At 41.9% G+C, this 20,451-nt stretch overlaps 1 protein-coding gene across 2 annotated transcripts in view; it reads left to right on the forward strand.

Annotated features, from left to right (window-relative positions):
- Adamts20 (ADAM metallopeptidase with thrombospondin type 1 motif 20) overlaps window positions 1-20,451 on the forward strand; it is a 117,775-nt gene that overhangs the window by 57,103 nt on the left and 40,221 nt on the right. The window contains exons 19-28 of one of the 2 annotated variants that reach the window (XM_060388762.1): window positions 3,004-3,130; window positions 5,676-5,886; window positions 6,043-6,207; window positions 6,490-6,654; window positions 7,949-8,068; window positions 8,707-8,814; window positions 9,457-9,621; window positions 9,713-10,003; window positions 10,586-10,747; window positions 11,734-11,907. In XM_060388762.1, coding sequence (XP_060244745.1) covers window positions 3,004-3,130; window positions 5,676-5,886; window positions 6,043-6,207; window positions 6,490-6,654; window positions 7,949-8,068; window positions 8,707-8,814; window positions 9,457-9,621; window positions 9,713-10,003; window positions 10,586-10,747; window positions 11,734-11,907 — 1,688 coding nt within the window. Of the gene's footprint in view, window positions 1-3,003; window positions 3,131-5,675; window positions 5,887-6,042; window positions 6,208-6,489; window positions 6,655-7,948; window positions 8,069-8,706; window positions 8,815-9,456; window positions 9,622-9,712; window positions 10,004-10,585; window positions 10,748-11,733; window positions 11,908-20,451 lie in introns of those variants that run through there. The other variant, XR_009593579.1, reaches the window with a different exon arrangement.

Here is a 20,451-nt window from a genome sequence, read left to right on the forward strand (position 1 = left end):
GACATAGCGTGAGGAGGTGTCACGAGTGGCCCAGGGATGTCTCTGCAGTAGGACACTTCCAGGCTGTAACTATCTGGGTGGAAGGCAGCTTAGTCCTTTTGTGAGCACTCTGTCCACCTCTGCGCGTGGCCAGAGGAAGGCTGTGTCAGTTCCCAGGGCTCCTAGGCATTGGTCCCTGACAACAGTATCCATCTACTTGGGACTTCCTACATGGGTCCTTTGATGTGATGTTCTTTCTTGTCTTTTTCCTGTGAATTATTATGACGATTGTTTTGGAAATGTGTGTGTGTGTGATAATTTTCTCACACAAGTTTTTCTCCTTTCTAACTTTTACATTATTTGAAGGTGGACCTCTTAAATTAAGACTTTGTAATAGTGCCTTGTCTTTGGCCTCCTTGTTTTCTAGCACTAGTCACTCCTGCTCATTTGGTTCTTTTTATCTCTTGTGTTTGAGGCATCCTGGAATCCCCGTTAATGTTTTTTTTTTTTTTTCAATGCAGTTTATTCAGGAACATTGAACAATCCTCGGACCCCGGGGAAAGCCAGCCCACAGCTTAAATAGCCTCTGGGTAGCCAACCCAGGCGTGCCACGGGGGCAATGCAGATAGGTCCACATACATGGAAGCAAGCCAGATCCTCGGCCTTAGCCAAATGTGGAGTTGTTCGTGACAGAGAGCACTCACCATCGGGAAGGTGGAAGGCAGAAACCAGCTCCATCTTTAAGGCATAGCATTCCGCAGCTCTCTACAGTTCCCCCTTTTTGTTTTAGACGCATCAGGCAAGAGTAGAGGTCTGATCTCTGATAATAGAAATAAATTGGGACTTTGTACAGATGTTCATTTAGGTGTCATCCACCCAAAGAGCATCAGACCGTCCGATACCTTTTTCTCAGAGGCGGGACCTGGGGCATCAACCCGCATGCAATCAGACATGCTCTTCTCTGGGTCCAAAGCGGCTGACCCTGAGTGCATTGCTTAGCCTCGCATCCTGAGCGTATCATTTTAGCTTTTTATGGTATCCAACCATGCTTGGGGAGAATGTCCTGCTTCAATGGCTGTAAAGGCCTGAATGATCATGGCTGCATCACACTGTTGTGAGACTCTAATCTTGCATATATACCACAGGCAAACCAAGGAGACCAACACCAGAAGGCCTGCTAAAATTGCCTTCTGGACCACTGGGAGAAGATCCTGAAGTCAGCTGAGCATTCTTTCTTAGGGAACAGCCCTCCACGAGAGGAAAATCCTCCTGTCTTCCAGTGGGGGAACTGAAATTATTCTGGGTCCAGCAGGCAAGGGGAATACAGTGGGCTGGGATGTCATCCCTATGTGAGAGCGTCTTCCTTAATCATGCTGTTTCTATCCTATGTGGCCAGTCTGTGCTGTGTGCTGTCCCTTATAGAGCTGGCCTGGTCCAGTGTGGCCACTACAAGCCACTCGTGACCAGTCTGTTCTGATGTGCTATGTGTGTGAACTACCTCCTAGATTTTGAAGATTAAAATGAAAAGAAGAAAGCAAAACATATTTTGGTAGTTTTTATATTAATAAATTGAAATAATCAAATTTCATGTGCCTGGGGTTAAACATAAGAGCCATTAAAATTAATTTTTTGCTAGTATCATTTGTGTGTGTGTGTGTGTGTGTGTTACTGTAATTACAGAAAGTGCAAAATGACCTTTGTGGCTCGCAGTCTGCCCTTGGTGACTGTAGTAGTAGCAGTTTAACTCTCCTTCAAATATGATTTTTAATCCTTTCTTTGTTTTTCATGCCTATCCCATGTTTTCACAAGGTTAAGCTTCATCCGCCTTGGCTCTCTTAATAGTAATTTACCATTCATTCACTTTTCATCTTCTCAATTTTCTCTTCTCGTCTGTTTCGTTTCCTTTATTTTCTTTTGCGCCTTTACGTAGATGCCTTTGCAAAATTATTTACATTTATTTTAAAGAGGGCTTAGAATAGGCCCGAGATAAACACACTCCCGTGTTTAGTTAGTGGGGGTACAAAGTTGAGCGGTCACAAAACAGAAATCTGATCATGTCAGTTCGTGCGTGCTTCGACTCTGGAGGACGAAGGTAGAGTCAGGGCGCTCTGTCCTCTCCTAGGCGCTCGTTTGCTTTGCGGAGCAACAGCTGCCCAGCCCCATGCAGTGAGCCGAGGCCATCGTTGATGAGACGATGCTTCGGGATTCATTGCCATGTCTTTCTCTGAGTAGCTGAGATCTCCATCCCTGCCCCGGAAACAGAGCAGACCTTGATTGTAGAGCTGCGTTGGTCCTAGCAAACAGCGGAAGTCTGGAAGCGCAGACTAGTCCTGTCTTCCGGCCCCACCCCTCTGTCTTTTCCCTAGCACTGTGTGTGACTGACAGGCCAGTTCTGATTCTTGATGACCAGTGAGGCCTGTCGTTTGCGCTGGAGTTCGTTCATCCTGCTGTGAATTCTGTGGGTTTGGACAAACGAATGTTGCTGTGTTTCCACATTCCGGTGTCACACCGAGGAGTTCCACAGCCCCTCCCTACCCCTGGGCCTCACCTTTCCATTCAGTCCTCCACGACCTGTGGAACCACTAATCTTTGTGTTACTTGTCGTTACCGTCATCACTCAGGAGGCCTGTCTGAAAGGCCAGCCCTATAGGGATAGTGTGACTCTGAAGGCAAAGCAAAAGAGCAGGCCAAGCACCTGACATGGAAGTCACATTAACACCATAACTACCTATTAGAAACGAATCCGCTGATCTGGTGGAGACATGCCTTCCATGCTGGCCCCAGCCCTACCTGCCAACCCCGCTGTTGCAGAGATGAGTAGCTTTTACTCCGTACCTGACCCATCTTCCTTTTGGCCTCCTCCCCAGTCACTGAGGACCCAGCTTAGAAAAAGTAACTCCTGACAAGACTAATGTACTAGCGGAGTATTAGCGAAATCTAGCTGAGTTGTTTAGGCTAACCCTTACTATTACCCATTCGTACACACTTTCTTTAAGTTTTAATTTTCATTTCACTCTCGCCAAGGTCTTCGTAGAAGGAAGATTGCCTGCGTACGTAAGAGTGACCACACAGTTGTATCTGACCAAAGTTGTGCCCACTTAACGCTGCCGCTGTCTGTGACTGAAAAGTGCAATACAGATTGCGAACTCAGGTAAGAGAGCAGTCACCTGTGACGTAATCAGGGACTAATGAAGGTGATGGCTACATAAGGAATCCGGCGCAGTGCCTTGAGAGGAGCCAGCAGCTAGCTGGTGCCTGCCCTCAGCCTTGTCACTTAGAGCGCTCGGGCTCACCAATTCGTGCACATCCTCAGTAGTAATTCATTTGACTTTTGACTTATTAATATTAGCTAACTATCAGTCAGCTTTTGTGTACCAAACAGAAGAAGCAATTTGTTCCTTAAAATGAGCTCGGATAAACTCTAATCTGCAAATCCATGGTTTAAAGATTTGAAATAGCAGGTCCATGTTGCATAATTCTACAATCCAAATGAAATTAGGACCCAATAAACATTATTATATTAATAATGCCCAAAGGAAGGACAAGCAAATTGAGACTTCTATCACAAATTCTGAATTTCTTAGTTGTTCGTGTGCGAATGAGTATGCCTATGTGTGTGGTTGGTTAATAGACTCCTGTATAATAGAAACCCAGTGGCTTCACACTCCAGTTAAAGAGACTACACTGCCGACAGTTAATGTTCAGAGATAGCAAAAACCTCTCCTTCATCCACAAAGAGTGAGCATTTAGATAAACTGTGGTAGAAACTAAAACTCCATGGCTTCACATTCCAGTTAAAGAACAGTTTAACGCTGTGGACAGTTAAAATTCAGAGGTAGGTAGCCAAAACCTCTCCTTCATCCATGAAGAGTTGGCACTTACATAAACCGTGGTGCCGTGTGAAAGGACGTGAGAGAAGCCTGGTAGAAATGGCCAGTGAGGTTGCGCGGAGCACAGTGGAGTCCTTTAGAGAAATGAGGTCTCGACCCCATGCTTTGTCATACTGCTCGATACATTGCTAGGCTACAACTGGGATAATTTTGCTAAAATTACTATTTTTACTTAATGAGCAATGTTGTTGTTTTTTTTTTTTTTTTTACAAATATTTCTAAATGGAGAATAAATGAATTAACTATAGGTTGTGATACGCTTCACAAGAAACGTATTTTGCCACCTTTCAAAGGCAAGACCCTCACAGGCTCTGGTAAGATTCCCAGAGATCCCCTGTTCATATTCCAAAGTTTGGTGTGGGGTTTGCAGAGGAGACAGTGTGACTGGGAGTCCTTGTATCTCACGGAGTCATAACTCTACCACGAGTGCTAATCTTGATCATAGCCAGATGCTGCCAAGGAAACTTGCAGTTCTAGGGCACACCTCTAGAGTTGCTACCAACTGTTAAGGGTCAGACCAATATGCATAGTTGTTTTATGTATTTTTAGAACAACTAAGATTTCTTTTGGAAGGTGGTAAAATCACACACACACACACACACACACACACACACCACACATACCACATTTAAACCATCGGAACCCAGTCCATTTGAGCCTCATTTTCCAATACAAGAACTTCTTTTTGTTTCTTTTTTTTTTTTCATAAAACAAATTTTAATTCATTGATGATATACTTATTTTTCTAAACTCCTGTATTTTTCCAAAATGCTACTTATGAGCCCTAAACAGATTTTTTTTTTATCATTTTTCTGTGCACTCCTTATCAATACATAGAGAAAGGCTATTCATAAGCTGATTACATCTGAAAACACCCTGAGGTTAAAATTTTTTTCTGGTCCTAGTCAACTCACCTCAACCTGTTTTCCCAGCCCTGGAAGGACCATGCTGGACAGAACCCCATCACTCAGGGCTGAGCTGCCACCCTGAAGTAACACGTATCACTGCAAACCAGCAAATACACACTTTGACACACTTTCCTCTTACATAGATTTAGACTAGGCAGCATCTTCTGGTGGCTTCCAGATCATACGGAACTCTACTTAACCATGCTTGGTGACAACAGACTTGGGCCACAGCAAAACAAAACAAAACAAAAACTAAAAACAAAGCCAACAACATAAAAACACCTTTTTTTTTTTTTTTTTTTTTTTTTTTTTAGGCACTGTCTCACTATGTAGCCGAGGCTGTCCCTAAACTTATAATGCCCCTGTCTTGACCTCCCAGGTGAAAAACAAGCCAACTTGTTATGAAAATAATTATATTCCAAGATAACTATTTGCAGTACTGAAACTTGGTAACCTCAGCAGGGACGCTGAGTTCAATATGATTTTATTTAAACCTTTGCAGAGCTGAAGGAGGGATCTGAGTTTTTGCTAAAAGAAAGCAACCTTCACAGCTTATAGTCAGCCATTCGGCTTTGGGCTGAATGATAAGAGAAAAGGAAGTTTCTCTTCAAGATCCTCACTTCAGCTTGCTGAGCCAGGCTCCTGGCATCTCGGGGGAAGGTTCCTCGCCCCTGGTTGGAGGCTCATGGCCAGCAGTCTGGCAGTCAGTAGGAGGCCAACCCTCCTTCAGACAACAACAAGGTCCAGTGCAAGAACTTTTCATCCCTAATTCAGTGAGTTATCAAATGATTTCTAATGGATTGTCCAACGACTCTTAAAAGTGTAAGCCTAGGCCTCTGGATCTATTCTAAACCACCATTCATTAGCATGGCTCTTACGTACAGTGACGTCTCTCTAGGTGGTATGTCACTGGCAAAAGCGACTGCTCGTCCCAGTGTGGCCTAGGGCACAGGACCCTCGACGTCCACTGCATGAAGTACTCCATTCATAGAGGCCAGGCAGTCCCAGTCGACGGCCACTACTGTGGTGACCAGCTCAAACCTCCTACCCGAGAGCCATGCCACGGCAGCTGTGTTGTGACAAGGTGGCAGTATTCAGAGTGGTCCCAGGTAAAACAGAAATTGTCTCTTATGGGAAATGCCTCCCCCTTTCACTAATTCAACGTTTCTGTTTCTCTAAAACAGGTTCTTGTTAAAACTTTGAGGTTTTTTGTTTTTGTTTTCTATTTCTGAGAGCCACTGGCTTTTGTTCTGTCTCGTTTCCAGTGTTCTAGGAGTTGTGGAGGAGGGGAGAAGACGCGAGAGGCCTACTGTGTAGATGGCTTCGGCCGCCGCCTTGCTGAGCAGCAGTGTCAGGGGCTTCCTCGGGTGACGCTGGGGGACTGCAATGAGTCTCCTTGTCCCAGTTGGGCAACTAGTGAGTGGAGTGAGGTAACAGTAAACACATGGCCTAGAAAAACTGTGATGTCAGGCTGCAGTGCAACATTTACTGATAGTTAGTCTATAACCACCTTCATAAGAACGCACCAATACTGTCGCATCATGGGGCCCAGTCTTCGTCAGAGGTTAGCTTTGAGTCTTTGTCTCTAGAAGCAGTGGGGCCTGGGTGCCAGATGTTAGGGTGGCTGGCTTCACCCAGTGAATGTCCCTAGAGGGGTAGGGGGGCACGGGATCTTCGTGTCACTTTGTGATGCGGCTCTGTCAACTTCCCAGTGTCCTGTCACGTGTGGAGAAGGAATGAAGCAGCGGCAGGTTTGGTGTCAGCTGAGTGAAGACCACATGACTGATGCCTTCTGCAATGCCAGCACCAAGCCCGAGTCGCTGAGACCCTGTGAGCTCCCAGCCTGTGCTTCTTGGCACGTGGGACCGTGGGGCTCTGTGAGTATATGACAGGCCTTCCCGGCCTCTACCCATCTGTATAGAGAATGGCTGGAAAACTGCAACAATTCACTCTTTCCTTGGGAGATTCAGTGAGATATGGGCTGGTATCACTGCAAATACATCTTAGGAGCTAGCAAGAAGGCTCAGTGGGTAAAGGCACTTGCTACAAAAGCCTGACGTTCTGAGTTTGACCCCTGAAATGCTCATAAAAGCGAGAGGGGAAAATTAGCTCCACAAAGCTGTCTGATACCCACATCATATATTTGTACACACACACACACACATACACACAATTACTACTACTACTAATAATAATAGAAAAATGCATATCTGAAATACAGACCCTTATCTGTAGAATTTTGACAGTGCTGATAGGTTTGCCATGCTTAATATTTCAGCTTTGTTTTTTAATGTACTTTAACCAAAATGCTGAGGACATTTGCTTGCATCAGCTTCTACAGTGTATAAGTATGTCCCGTATCTGTGCTTACATTTCTCTTCCTGTGTTTAGGAGTCTTGCTGGGAGGCTCTGGGGGGAAGGATGGTCAGGCCAGGTGAAGGTGGGAAGTTCAGTGTCCCATGGAGCCTGCTGTGTCTGATGGAAGGTTCCTCTCATTTTTCTAACTAAATACATATATTTTTTTTTTTAGATAAGGAACTTTTTGTTACCAAAATGGTGGTGTTGTGTCCTCAACCAGAATAGCAGGTCTCTATTAACACCTTAGCCTGACTGAGTTTACAAGTCATACACTAGCCTGCCTCCAGGTTGCTCAGCAACTTGTGACATCGTCATTTGTCACTGCTGCCAAAGGCCTTAGGATAAAAGGACCACCCATCTCTTAACTTGTCTCTCCTCCTCTTCTCTCTGCCCTCGGTGTCTCCCCCCCTCTCTGACTGTCTCTCTTGAGGAACCCTATCCATCCCCTTTGCTCTCTTCTCCTACTCTCTCCCACTGTCTTCCTCCACCTCTGTACAGTAAATCTCTTCACACTGGATCTGTTGTGCGTGGCATTTTTAAATACACTCTAACAATCTGCCTTGCGGGGGGTCCATCAAGTCATAGCGCATCTGGTTAACTGCGGTGTCTAGGTAATATCTGCACAATTAATTTGGACAAACAGGCATGTCAGTTCAAGTTACCGATTGCGGGTCTCAAACCTGACTCCACGGGGCTAGTCAAAACATCTACTGAGAGTATGTGCTTAGCCCTGTGTAACTGTGTTCACGAAGAAAGTAGGAATGTCCGTAACCCTTGAAAACTGTGGTTTGGGCACCTGTGGTTTCCTTTCAGTGCACGGCCACCTGTGGACATGGGTATCAGATGCGTGCTGTTAAGTGTGTTAGTGAGCTACATGGCGCCGTGCTAGATGACAGAGAATGCCAGGGAGCCAGCCGGCCAAGCGACAGACAGGTAAGGGGGGCCTCTTGATGGGTCAGAAGCAGAAATACTTACGAAATGGAAGGGTTATTGATGAGCACAAATCATACGTGTGTGTGTGTGTGTGTGTATCCTTATCATCTACACCTTAAATTGCTTCCCGAAATACAGAATGTGTCATTTTTCGTTTTGCCATCCTCGCCTTTATTGTAAGTCTCCTCTCTATCTGCTTTAGAAGTGTTCATTTAGCTTGTATATTCCCTTTTTTTTTTTTTTTGGTAGTGTCTGTGATTGAGAATCCCATGAACTCGAGAAGGATTCTTTTCATGGTACAGCCCTATAGGCCTTCAGAATGTTCCATATTAGGGATGGTCAGATGGAATGGCAGCAGAAGCATTGGGATGCAGCCTTTCTAGTCAGTACTAGCATTTTCTTCCTGTGACATACTGTCACTTTCTTTGTTCTCAGTTCTAACATTTCCTTCCTACCCAGTACTAGCCCTTGCCAGCAGTTGGGATCTCTGAAAGTGGGAATCTTTAGGTCATCATTTACAGTCTATAACGCAGTGCTGTTGGATTCTACATGTAAAGAGGGAAGGCGAGAGCAGAATCGAATACAAGTCAGTGCGAGCAGTTAGGCGGTACTCAATAAAGTCTGTTTTTATTGACTAGGAATGCGTATTTGCACCCTGCCTGGCTATTCCAAAGGTTGGGGCCACCTCCCTGCCAGCCATTCCCCTGGGAAAGGCAGCCCAGTGGCGCCATGGATCTTGGACCCAAGTAAGTGGCACAACATTTCTACCGTGGAGGCTTCGCACATGTAAAACAGTCGCTCGGTCTTGCCAGCTTTGGTGTGTGCATTCCTTCTCGGATGTTTGATGGTGCGGAAGATTTGCAGGACTTAGAATCGGTTCCCTGGGCTCTGTAGAGGGAACCAGATCTTTAGGATGTATTTCCTAATGGCAGCCATGAGCAGCAGACATGCCATTAGACATTTATCAGCTTCTGTCTCAACTGCAGACATTTTCATGCTGTTTGGATTTTTTTTTTTAATTGAAAGGTAGTAGGCATTTTAGTTGGCTTTAACCCCAGATTTTAAATTCTGGGATGAGATGCCCTCTGTTACAAATTCTTTTAGGGTTATTTTAGTATCTGCAGATGCTCTTACACAAAATGTTTCAGTACCTTTAATTCCAACATGCGACTAAATGTTTAAAATAATTATGCTTGTTCAGATTATTAGATCTGATTTATGAAAATTACCCGAAGTGGGGAATCTCATCACCTTATCTATATTTGGCTCAGAAATGATGCCAGTTGATCTCACTTCTCTGTTATGTATTTTGCAACATAGCAGCTACAGGTAGCAAGAGTGGGGCAGGTACTGGACCCATCTCACCCAAAGTATTTGGCTTTTTAAAGTGCTCTGCGTCCTGTGGAAGAGGCAGTCAGGCCCGTTACGTGAGCTGCCGTGATGCCCATGATGGGGTAGCAGACGAGTCACACTGTGCCCACTTGCCTCGGCCTCCTGAAGTGTCTCTCTGCTTCAGCCCTTGTGGAGAATGGCAGGCGGGGAACTGGTCACCGGTCAGTATGCTTAATGAGAGCGCAGGCGCTGAAAAGTCAAGTATGCTGTTTGATGCTGATGCAGGGTGTTCCATTGTAACTTTCTGATCAGTGTTCGGCCTCCTGCGGACGTGGGAAAACCACTCGGCGCATTTTATGCATGAACTACCACCAACTGGTTGATGAGAGTTTCTGTGACCCCGAAGTCCGCCCTGTGACTGAGCAAGAGTGTCGCCTGGCAGCCTGCCCGCCCTCATACAGCCATTTCCCCAGCTCCTCCGAGCAGCCAAGCCATATTCCGGGCAGAAATGTTCCACTAACTCACAAGCCGGAAGAGAATCAAAATCGGGGGGTCCGCCTGTCAAGCAGAGGAGACCAGTGGAGAACAGGCCCTTGGGGAGCAGTAAGCTGCCTTTATTCCGTAACTGAATCATATTACAATCCTTTCACAGACATGCATGTGATGACATCAAATGTTTTTTTTTTTTCGTTCATGTGAGTGTTGTCTGAAAACCTATAGCTCAGCTCTTCAAAGGCTTAATTAAGCATTTGATGCAGATTGCAAGCTTTAAGGGTAGTCACTGATAGAAACAAAACTAGCCGAGAGGCAATGCAGACGGCTGGCTGGTGGAGTCCTGAGAAGGCAGGGGTTGGTGGGTACTCTTCCGGGCAGATGGCAGGGTGAATGGCAAGTGACTGGATGGAGGGTCACTCTGTAGACCAGGTTGGTCTGGAACTCAGAGATCTGCCTTCCACGGCCTCCCTCCTGAGTGCTGGGGTTAAAGCCGGGAGTTCCCACGCCCAGCTTTCATGGTCAAATTCTCATAAAGCCCTTGATAAAAGTCAAGCATTCTGGCAGATTTTCTTGAGTGAAACTGTGACTCCATGTGGGAGATTTTTACTGTTGACCTGGCTTTGTGCTGAGCCGGCACCGTTCTCACTGTGTCGATCTTGCAACACGGTGATTCTGTTCTGTCCCCATCAGTGCTCCCGAAGCTGCGCAGGCGGTCTTCAGCACAGAGCTGTGGTCTGCCAGGACGAAGATGGACGGAGCGCTGCTCACTGTGACGCAGCCTCGAAGCCCCCTGAGTCGAGGCGCTGTGGCTCTGGACCTTGTCCACACTGGAATTATGGGGACTGGGGAGAAGTAAGTCTTGGTGTCCTCCATGTCATCCCTGAAGATAAATGTAACATACTTCCTGCTGCTGAGCACTGTGGGATGGTTTGATCTTGCTATTTTGTGTATAAACAGATTTTTTAAACAGTTCTTGTGCCAGAAGCACTTTGCTCTGATAGTTACTTGTTCCGGAGAGAGCATATACCTTGTTATTTAACACGACTTGGTATGTAGGCCGATATGGTTATGTGCTACCAGTGTCTTTCAAAAATGGGTGTATAGTCATTTAAACTTCTTAGAAAATTAGGTTGCTATAGGTACAGAAGACCAGGTTGACATTTGTGTCATGCTTTCTATTGCATGTCACTCATTTGATTGATCACCTTTAAACCAGATTATTAAGCACTTCTCCATGCCCAAGCATTCTTAAGCACCTTAAAATGTAAGGGTGACTTCAGAAACCATAACCCTGACGGTAAACCATGCCCTTAATTCTGACGGATAACCACTTTTTTTTTTTATGTCAAGGGAAAGAAAAGAGTTGTTTAATGCTTTTAGATGGATAAATTACCCAATTCGTTATTTTTTTCAACACAATTTCTCTTCATAAGTAATTTGGAAATCATTCCTTAAAGGGCTACTTTAGCTAGCAACTAAAATGTATCAAGTTCCTTTTAAAACATATTCTAGCATAGCAACTTGCCACTCCAGCATTGCAAATAGTAATTAAACACTGATTAAGTAAACATTATCTTCTTAGAATCGAGGGATGTAACTCGGTGGCTGGACCACTTACCTAGCGTGCATGGGAGTTGTGGGTTTGACCATATGAACTGAGTATGCTGCTCACCTGTAAGTGGAGCAGGAAGGTCAGAAGTTCAGAGTTACCCTCCGCTACATAGGGGATTCCAGGTCAGCCTGGGTCAAAGGAGACCTTGACTCAAAAGAAGAAAATAGGAGAAATGGTATTCCCTTTGAAGTTAGATGGATGTAAACTTTCCTGTCCTTATTTCCAGTGCACACAGACATGTGGTGGAGGAGTAAAATCAAGATTTGTGATATGCCAGTTTCCCAATGGCCAAAGAGCACAAGAACACAACTGTGAACTTCCCAAGCCACCTAGCATGATGCATTGTCACCTGCACGCCTGCCCTGATGATGCGTCCTGGTATCGGGGACCATGGAAAGCGGTACGATAGTAATTGTAGTCTGACTACCATGTTCCATTTACTTGAATTTCCCCTTTGTAAGTGGGAAAATTCACATGCTATCTCACATCTGATTCCTGCTTCTGAAAGCAGACCATTGACTGTACTGGCATGTTTATTAAAGTCCATAGTTTGAGTAGGAATTCATCCAAGTACTGTAATTACATCTATATGTGATGGTTTTACATGTATTTATTTTATGTGTGAATTTTGAACTAATGGAAGTGCTTTCCTTTGTTACATCTCTGACTTCCCTTCTTGTGCCTAATGTTAACATTGTGCCTGGAATAATGGCAGATTAAGGCTGTGTCTTGTTTGAGTTTATGATTGTATGTGGCTTTTGTCTGTTTCTATCCAATAACTGATCCACAAACGAATAACATTGTTTTAAAATTGGCTTCCTCGCTGTCAGGTTGATTGTCTTGTGGGAAAATGTGAAAATAGTGAAGACAAAGACATTTGCTTGTGTAAAGTAAATTGTTCATAGTTAAATACATCACAGAGAAGTATGACTTATGTAGTAATTTACTATGAATATCCATTTTTCCACTGTGTGGACTTACTATGGTTTAGGAATATTTCAATGTTCCATTTTTTTGAGTCATGGACAAAGCTCATAGGTAGTGCTAATAGATAGTTTATTTCTCTCATATTTTTCAAATATGTAGTTGGAAGTATAATTAATGAACAAATATATTTAAATTAGCATTTTATTACTTTTATTTTAGATCATGAGCATTTACCTTCAGATAAACATCTGATTTGAGACAGTGATCTATTTATAACTAAACTCAAAAAAGAACAAAAACAAAAAAAACCGAGCCATTTTTGCTACACTTGGTGAGAAATTTAATCACTAACCTGAGGCCCTGCTCTGGTGGTTGTGTTTGTGGATGAGTGGTTCTGGAGCCCATGGAGCATGACTTCAGAGCACAAGCTTTAAACATCTACCTGTGTCTGCCTCATGATGGGCTCTAAAGGTGGTGGTTTTGAGATAGGCTTCCTGACGGCAGCAGTTCACCACCTGTTTTGCTGTATTTTATTGGTCATGTCGTTTGTTCCTTACCTTCTGTGGCAGACGTTAAACCACAGGGCCAGAGCAGACCATATGGCCCACAATGCCTGAAGTATTTACTGTCAGGCCATTTCTTAGAAGATCTGGTCCATACTTGTTCTGTTTAGTGGACAGAATGGAAGGATCTAAAGTTTAGGACAAAGGTTTACTGGAACTCTTTATATATGTTTGCATTACAGCGCTCTCTCAGATTGAGCTATTTTAGCGATCCACGTGACCTTCCCTTTATGTTAAACACTCTGCAGTTCACCAACCTTCTGAAAGAATACCGTGGTACTCGCATACGTCTGTGTATTGTATTGGAATATATCTGACCCAATATTCCAGTGATACGCTTATGCATAAATCGTGTCGTAAGTGAGAAACCCGGATGCCTATAAAGTCCTCTGAACAAGCAGCTCTTCAACCTCATAGAAATAATCTAATCAGTCAAGGACACGATACCTAAGATTATGGAATAGTAAGAGTGAATTACAGAAATCCTCACTGCTTACTATGCAACTATTCCAAAAGCAGCTAATTGAGTAATTCAATCTTTGCACTACTGGAGAACTGTAATATCTTTATATATTTTGATAATTTGAAAATGAAGTTTTAAAAAAATCTCAATAAATGTTTATACCAGAATTTTTACAAACCTATTTATTTGCATGTGTAAAGATATATATCGTTAGAGTGCCTGGATTTCTGTTATTATATGAAGAATATTTATTTTTTCAATTAGTCTTTTATATTAAAAGGACTCAGGGGATCTGAAGTTTTGTTATCAAAACCAGGTATATATATATATTTTTTGTGTCTTTCAGTGTTGCTACTTATTAGCCAAATTTCAGAATACCTCTTATAACAGATTAGATTAGATTAGTATTCTTTAAGAAGTAACATTACTCTCCGTAGACCCTGCTCATTCACTTGGAAAATTAAGGGACTGTATATGAATATACATGAATTAATGACAGTGAATCTTTTTATTTTAAAGAAAAATAAAAAGACAGTGTATAAAATCATTATTAAAATATTTTAGAAAGTTTGAAAGTATTCCTAACTTTTCTTCATGTTCTGGGAAACCCTGTGTTGTAATAACAAAAGGAATAAAGGAGTCATAACCCATGCTTGTTAATTGAATTACTGCATTTTTGTTATTAGCCATTGTGAATGGATTGTATCTTAATATACAGTGTCTGTTAATGTGCTGTCTTTGTGCTTTGCATAATGTATATGTATGTTGTATTTTTATCCCTTGTATCAGTACCTAAATGTTTTGAGCAACTGACAAACCTTACCCTGTAATCAATGGCTCCTTCCCTTGGTGCTGTTTTTGTTAAGTAACAGACTATTAATGTCTCTTATTAAAAAGCTAACTGATGGAAGCGAATGTTTTCGTAATTTTACTGTGTATTTGCATAAGTTACTACAATTTTCCAGACATAATCTTTTACAAACTAACATAGCAATGTAAAAGTGTAAGATTTGCCATCTACCTCTCAATATAAAAGTATTAGAAATGTTTATATTTTTCTTTTCATGTATTATAACTAATGAATAAAACTTAGTGTTGGTTATTGTTAAAGTTACATTCAGATTATTAGTTTGTGAACAGGATGATCTTTAAAAGGATCCTCACAAGTAATTATTGGAGAACATGCTTTGAAAGATATTTCTGTGTATTTCCCTATCGTCTCAAATACTTTTCCTAGAAGGCATTTTCCTAGAACACAGATTGTGTTTGCCGTGTGGAATGAGCTCATGTTTGATAAGTAAATACTGTGTGTTCCGGTATGTCCTGGGGTTGAGAACAACCCAGCAGGAGTAAGGAGGATGGTGCTCCTTAAAAACACTTTTTCTTAAAACCTTTAGAGTGTTCCTTTTTAACATTTTAAGTTTGCTCTTTGAAACCTGTTCACTCTGGTGCTTTCCTTCCAAGTGTTTCTGGGGAGAAAATCATACAGGATTATAGAGGGAAAATATTAAATTTCTAAGTAAGATGCATGCTACATAAGCCCTTTCAGAAATGAGCTGGTGGTCTGAACACACATACCTGAGTCTGCAGCTGGCTGCTTTGGAGGTCGGGTGAGAGCTGGTGAGAGCTGAGGAGAGGGTGCTGCCTCTGCAGCTCTGACTCTGGGTGAGGTTAGCAGCCATCAGCTGCACAAGAGCAAGGCAATGTATGGGGGAATGCTTCGGAAAACTGTCTTCAACTTTATGAAGACTGGTAAAGGTATCCAGATGCAGTAATTATTTTCTTAAATTTGGAAAAAGAACAAACAAGCATAATAAGTAGTTTGGAAACTAATTTTTTAAATCTTTGTTATTTATTTATTATTTTGTGTGTGTGTGTGCAAACATGTGCTGTTGTACACTTTTGACTGTCAGAGGACAACTTGAGGGAGTCAGTTCGCACTTATATCATGTGGCTGCCAGAGATTAAATTCAGGTCTTGGCAGAAAATACATTTATCCACTGAGTCATCTGGCCACCCCTGGAGATCAGTTTTTAAAATAAAGTTGAAATGTATTAAATTGTAACTTAATTAGTCATATATTTACAATGTATCTGAAGTTTGTCATATTTATCAGCACGTCTTTCTATGGTTACGTTGATTTGTTCTCAAAAGTAATATATCTGCGACACAGTAGGCATGGCTTCTGGCCATTGTAACTCAGAGGCAGTCCTGTGTTCAAAAACTGGGCAATTTAATGATGAATGTGCGAAATAAACGCATTCACATTCATGGGGTATTATAGCTGCAGTAACAGCCAAGTGATTTATAATGTCAAAGACTTAAATATTTGGGGCTCGATATGTTAGAATAAACCTAGGACTACTGACGAGGATAACACTCTGAAGCAGGGGGATGCTGCTGCTCGTAAACTTCTAGAAACTCAAGCCAGTAAGATGCATTTCTTCATAACTTGGCTTAGGTTGAGGAGGGGCCCCTTCTACCCTAAAACTGGAGGCAAGATTTTACACAATGGCACAGGCCCCTCTGTACACGTGGATTTTATGCCTCACAAGAAAGGAATGTAGGTGGCCTTACAGATTGTTCTATGTACGTATATCATGCTCTGAAAAGAGCAAAGGAAACTCAGCTGGAGACAAATGACCCAGGAAAAGACGGAGGAGCTATCCTAAAGGAAGAGCATTTGTAGCTTCTGACATCATGGCAGTTATGATTTAGAATGTAAAGCAACTGAGTCTTGCCTCTGCATACACCATACACGGAGATATTTCTTATTTTTGTTGATATGTATGCGTTGAAGATTGAAAAGGCCCATGGGTCTGCTGAGTCCCCAGGAGAACGCTTTAGGTGTGCAAGATTCTCTGGACATGTTAGATATTTTCAGAAGAGTTTGTCCTGTATCCCATAATGCCTCTGCTGAGTCTGCTTGTGGCAGCTGGAGGAACATTCTTGCTGTTACAGAGGTCATACGTGTCAGCTGTCAGCGGTTGGAGAAAACCATACTCCGGCTTCTACTTAATCACGAGAGTCAGAAATCAATATTTTCACATCAATTGCTTGACGGTTTCTGGGCAAATGATTGGTAATGATTTGATTACATATGTATTTCCCTTCACATGTTTTCATTGTGTGTTCTCATATTTTTTTACATCTCTAGAAATTAAAATGAGATTATTCACTTTATAAAAGAATCACAAACATGACTTTTAAAGGTGCTTATGAGTAATATTAAAAGTAATTTATTTTAGGAAGTTAAGAAAATTTTCTATCATTATTTGTTAATCATTTAATAGTTTAAAAAGTGTTAGAATATTTTGATGAGTTTTGAAAATTTAGCTCGACCTCAGTAATGTAGGTCAGAGCACATAATGTTCCTAAAATGTGGTTTTTAATAATTTCTAAAGTTGAAAGACTTACTTGCAGAAACCCTTCAAAGTAGCAAAGCTCATCTATGGGTGCACTTGAAAAATACTAGAAATTGGTATAAACCAAGTGTATCAATCATTTTACAAATTTGTTTTAAATGACGTGATTAAGTTCTTTAAATTTTTAGGAGTTAAATCTTTATGTTTTATCAAATACCTATCTTTGAAAAAGTTGGAAATCGTTTAAGCAGGTCATAAAATAATGGCCTTGAAGTTTTAAGGATACTGTGCATAAATACTTTCAAACATTTCAAAAATGTTTTGTGGAGGCTTCCAAAAGCGATTGCTTTCTGTCAATCCGCGCTCAGTCTCTTCCTTATCTCAGATGACAGATATTAGGTAGCTCATTTGTATTCCTTAAAAAATCGGCACGTGTGGAACAAGCTTGTTTCTATAATGAGAGTTAGTAGTTCAGTTCGGCCCCGTGAGCCCATTTCTCTCCTTGAGTGTGGACACAACAGCCCAAGCTGTCCTTATGCTAAAAACTAAGGCAAAAGCAGGTGCCCGTGGGAGGACTTAAGGGCATGTTCTTCTCAGCATAGAGAACGATGAGTTTATATGTGTGTCAGCCCCCAGAAACAGGCATGAGCCTCGGAGCCTCAGCGGATTCACTGAGCACTGGGGACGGGGATGGTGGCCGCTCAAAGGTGGACATGGGTGCTGTGTCAGATGCATACACAGCCCAAACTGCAAAGGTTACATTTTTTATTTTGGATCAAAACAAACAAACAAACAAACAAAAAAAAACAGGAGTGTTGGGATCCTCAGCAGCCACGTAAATAAAGCTGGACACAGTAATAAGGGCCTGCGATGCCAGCACTCCAGCGAGATATGCGAAGGACACAGGAAAATCCCTGGAGTCTTGCAAGGCAGCTAGCGCAGCGAACACCGTGAACAAGAGAGACGCACGATGGGAGATGAGGACAGACGCGGAGGCTGTTTTCTGACCTCTGCCCGGCACTATGCCATGTGCGTGCCCACATTCGTACAGAAACAGATACACGTTTTATATACAGAAAGAGAGTGTTTAGTACTCTTACAAAGGCTTTGGGTTTCTGAGTTATGCTTTTCAAAGGTTATGACTTAGACATCCAGATACTTGTATGACCAAAATGTTTAGTAACATCCCTCAAGTCTTACCAGCTAGAGTCAAGATGGAAACTACTGTTATCGTTTTGGTTGTTTTGAGACAGGCTGACTTCAAACTCTCTGAGTAGTCGAGGGTAGTCTCAATGTCTTGAGAGTTCTGCCTCCACTTCTCGCGTTCTGGGATAACAGGCAGTTGCCTCCATGGCTAATCATAAATAAATCAATAAAAGGTATGGCAGCGCTCAGTGTGCATGCTTGGAGATCACATGCCTTCCTCATCCCTTCCTCATCTCCTCCCAAGCCCCTCTCCAAGTCCACTGATAGGGGAGGTCCTCCTCCCCTTCCATTATTTTGCTTTTTTCAATGATAGTATATTTGCACCAAGTATTTGTCTGTGTTTACATAGGAATTTACTTTGTACGACTCATTACAGGAGGTTGAGATAAAGTACAACTGGATCAGGTTATAAAACAATTCCTATTGCACTGGGTAAAAGATAGCAAGACAGAAGGACCACATACAGATTGTCCTTGCACAGACAACCACATGTACACCCATCGACAAGTTCTGGGTTGTGGGGGTTGGGATACAGAGTCCTCGAGTTTCTGCCGAAGGTGATGAACATTTCGTACTGATGGCTAATGCGGAATTGTTAACTTTTTCAGATGATCTAAATGCTAACCCAACAGTCAACAAGGAATTATGTTTCCAAAAGCTAGAACCTATTGAAACTCAGCAAAATCTAGCAATAGAGTTAGCTTTTCAGGGGAAAAAAAAAAAATCTAAGATGTTAACTCTCACAGAACTGAGAGATCTACTTAAATGTGATTATCAAATTATTTCTTAGAAAAAGTATTGAGTGGACTATTTATTAATAGTATCAAATACTCTAAGCTATCTCACAAACATACACAAGCACATACCTAAGTACAACAGTGAGTGGTCTGATTTCCAATTTGTGATAGTCATTATACTTTTCAGAAAAAGATCTGCCTGTAGTGAGAGCATTTTTGTTCTAGTCTGTCATATTTTTTTTTTAGGGCATAAATATGTTCAGGAAAAGTTGCTGGCTCTATTAGAGCAGATTTTCCCCATAATAAACAACCCTACATGTAATATTCTATAGGTAAATTTGGAAGGCTCCGGGTGTTGTTATTTATAAATGGTGGATATCATTAGTGTAGTAGGAGAACTAAAATCTGAAGGTGTTGTGTAAATTGTAATGCAAAACTGCTTTTAAAGAAACTGTAAGAGTCAAAGGCAGTCCATACCTCCTTGATTTTCAAAATCCCTGCTTACTTGCTAATCAGAGAGTTTTGCCAGGCTCTTCTCCTTAAGGCAAGATACTTCTTCAATATTCTGTGTCAGCATTGTTCTACTAACACGGCAACATTGCTGAGCGTAGATTCTCATCCTCCCCCACCCCCAGTCTGCAGGACACCCTAGAAGTCAGAACAGCAGAGATCTTGAGCTATGTATTTATTTATTATTAAATATTTTATTTATTCTAAATAAATAAATAAAAGGGAGGCCTTCGTCATTTTTGCAGGGCTAACAAGTCATTAACTTCTCCATTCAGATGAAATAGACATGCCGTTGAGCAAATGTGTGTTCTCTGGGTATAGCTGGCGCTGTAAAAATGTGTCTTAAAAGGCTAAAAAGCTGGGTGTGGTGGAACATGCTTATAATCCCAGCATTCAGGACGTGGACTAGATCAGATCCTATCTTTAAAAAAATGATAAAACAACTGAATTTTCTCTTTACTAAGTAGAACGTGGGCTGAAGGGATATATGTGTTTTGAGAAATTTGGTTATGAAGTGCTTATGTTTTCTATGGACAGATGAAAATCTTTTCTGTTTCAAAGCTATGGTAACAAAATATAGATAATATTATTTTAAGAGTGTTTTATGAGTCACATTGTTGACTCACAGATAAATAATGTCCACGAGATCATGAGAATATATTGAATTAGTCTCACTTAGATGAGCAAAGAGCAGGGCTCCACTCTAAATTTACAGGGTGGCGTTTGCAGAAAGTTTGTCAGTGCTCTCCAAGTACAATGGGTCTTGTTTCTCACTGGTGCTGTTCTGTTTATACTCTTGGCATATGCTTCCTAGGCTTTGACCTTGGCGGCTGAAAAAGATTAAAAGGAAGTGGAAAAAAATGAATGCATATAGTGAGGCTGGATATGGTGGCTCACACCTGTAATTCTATCACAAGGGAGGCTAACAGAGAGACAGTCATGAGTTCTATGCCAGTCTGGGCTACCCTGAATAAAAAACAACAATAACAGAAGTCAAACATTTTACACTAAATCTTTTTAAAAAGCAGACTGTTATTTACAAAAAAAAAAAAAAAATCTTTTGCAAAAATCTACTCCTCTTCTCTACCCCATACTTCCTGTGATAATAATTTGGTGTATACCCGATGCATTTTTTTTTTCAGTGTTTGGGTAAATGTTTTTTCTCAGGAGAGA

Source organism: Meriones unguiculatus, chromosome 8 (genome assembly GCF_030254825.1).
Source record: "Meriones unguiculatus strain TT.TT164.6M chromosome 8, Bangor_MerUng_6.1, whole genome shotgun sequence".
In the NCBI taxonomy this organism is placed as follows: domain Eukaryota; kingdom Metazoa; phylum Chordata; class Mammalia; order Rodentia; family Muridae; genus Meriones; species Meriones unguiculatus.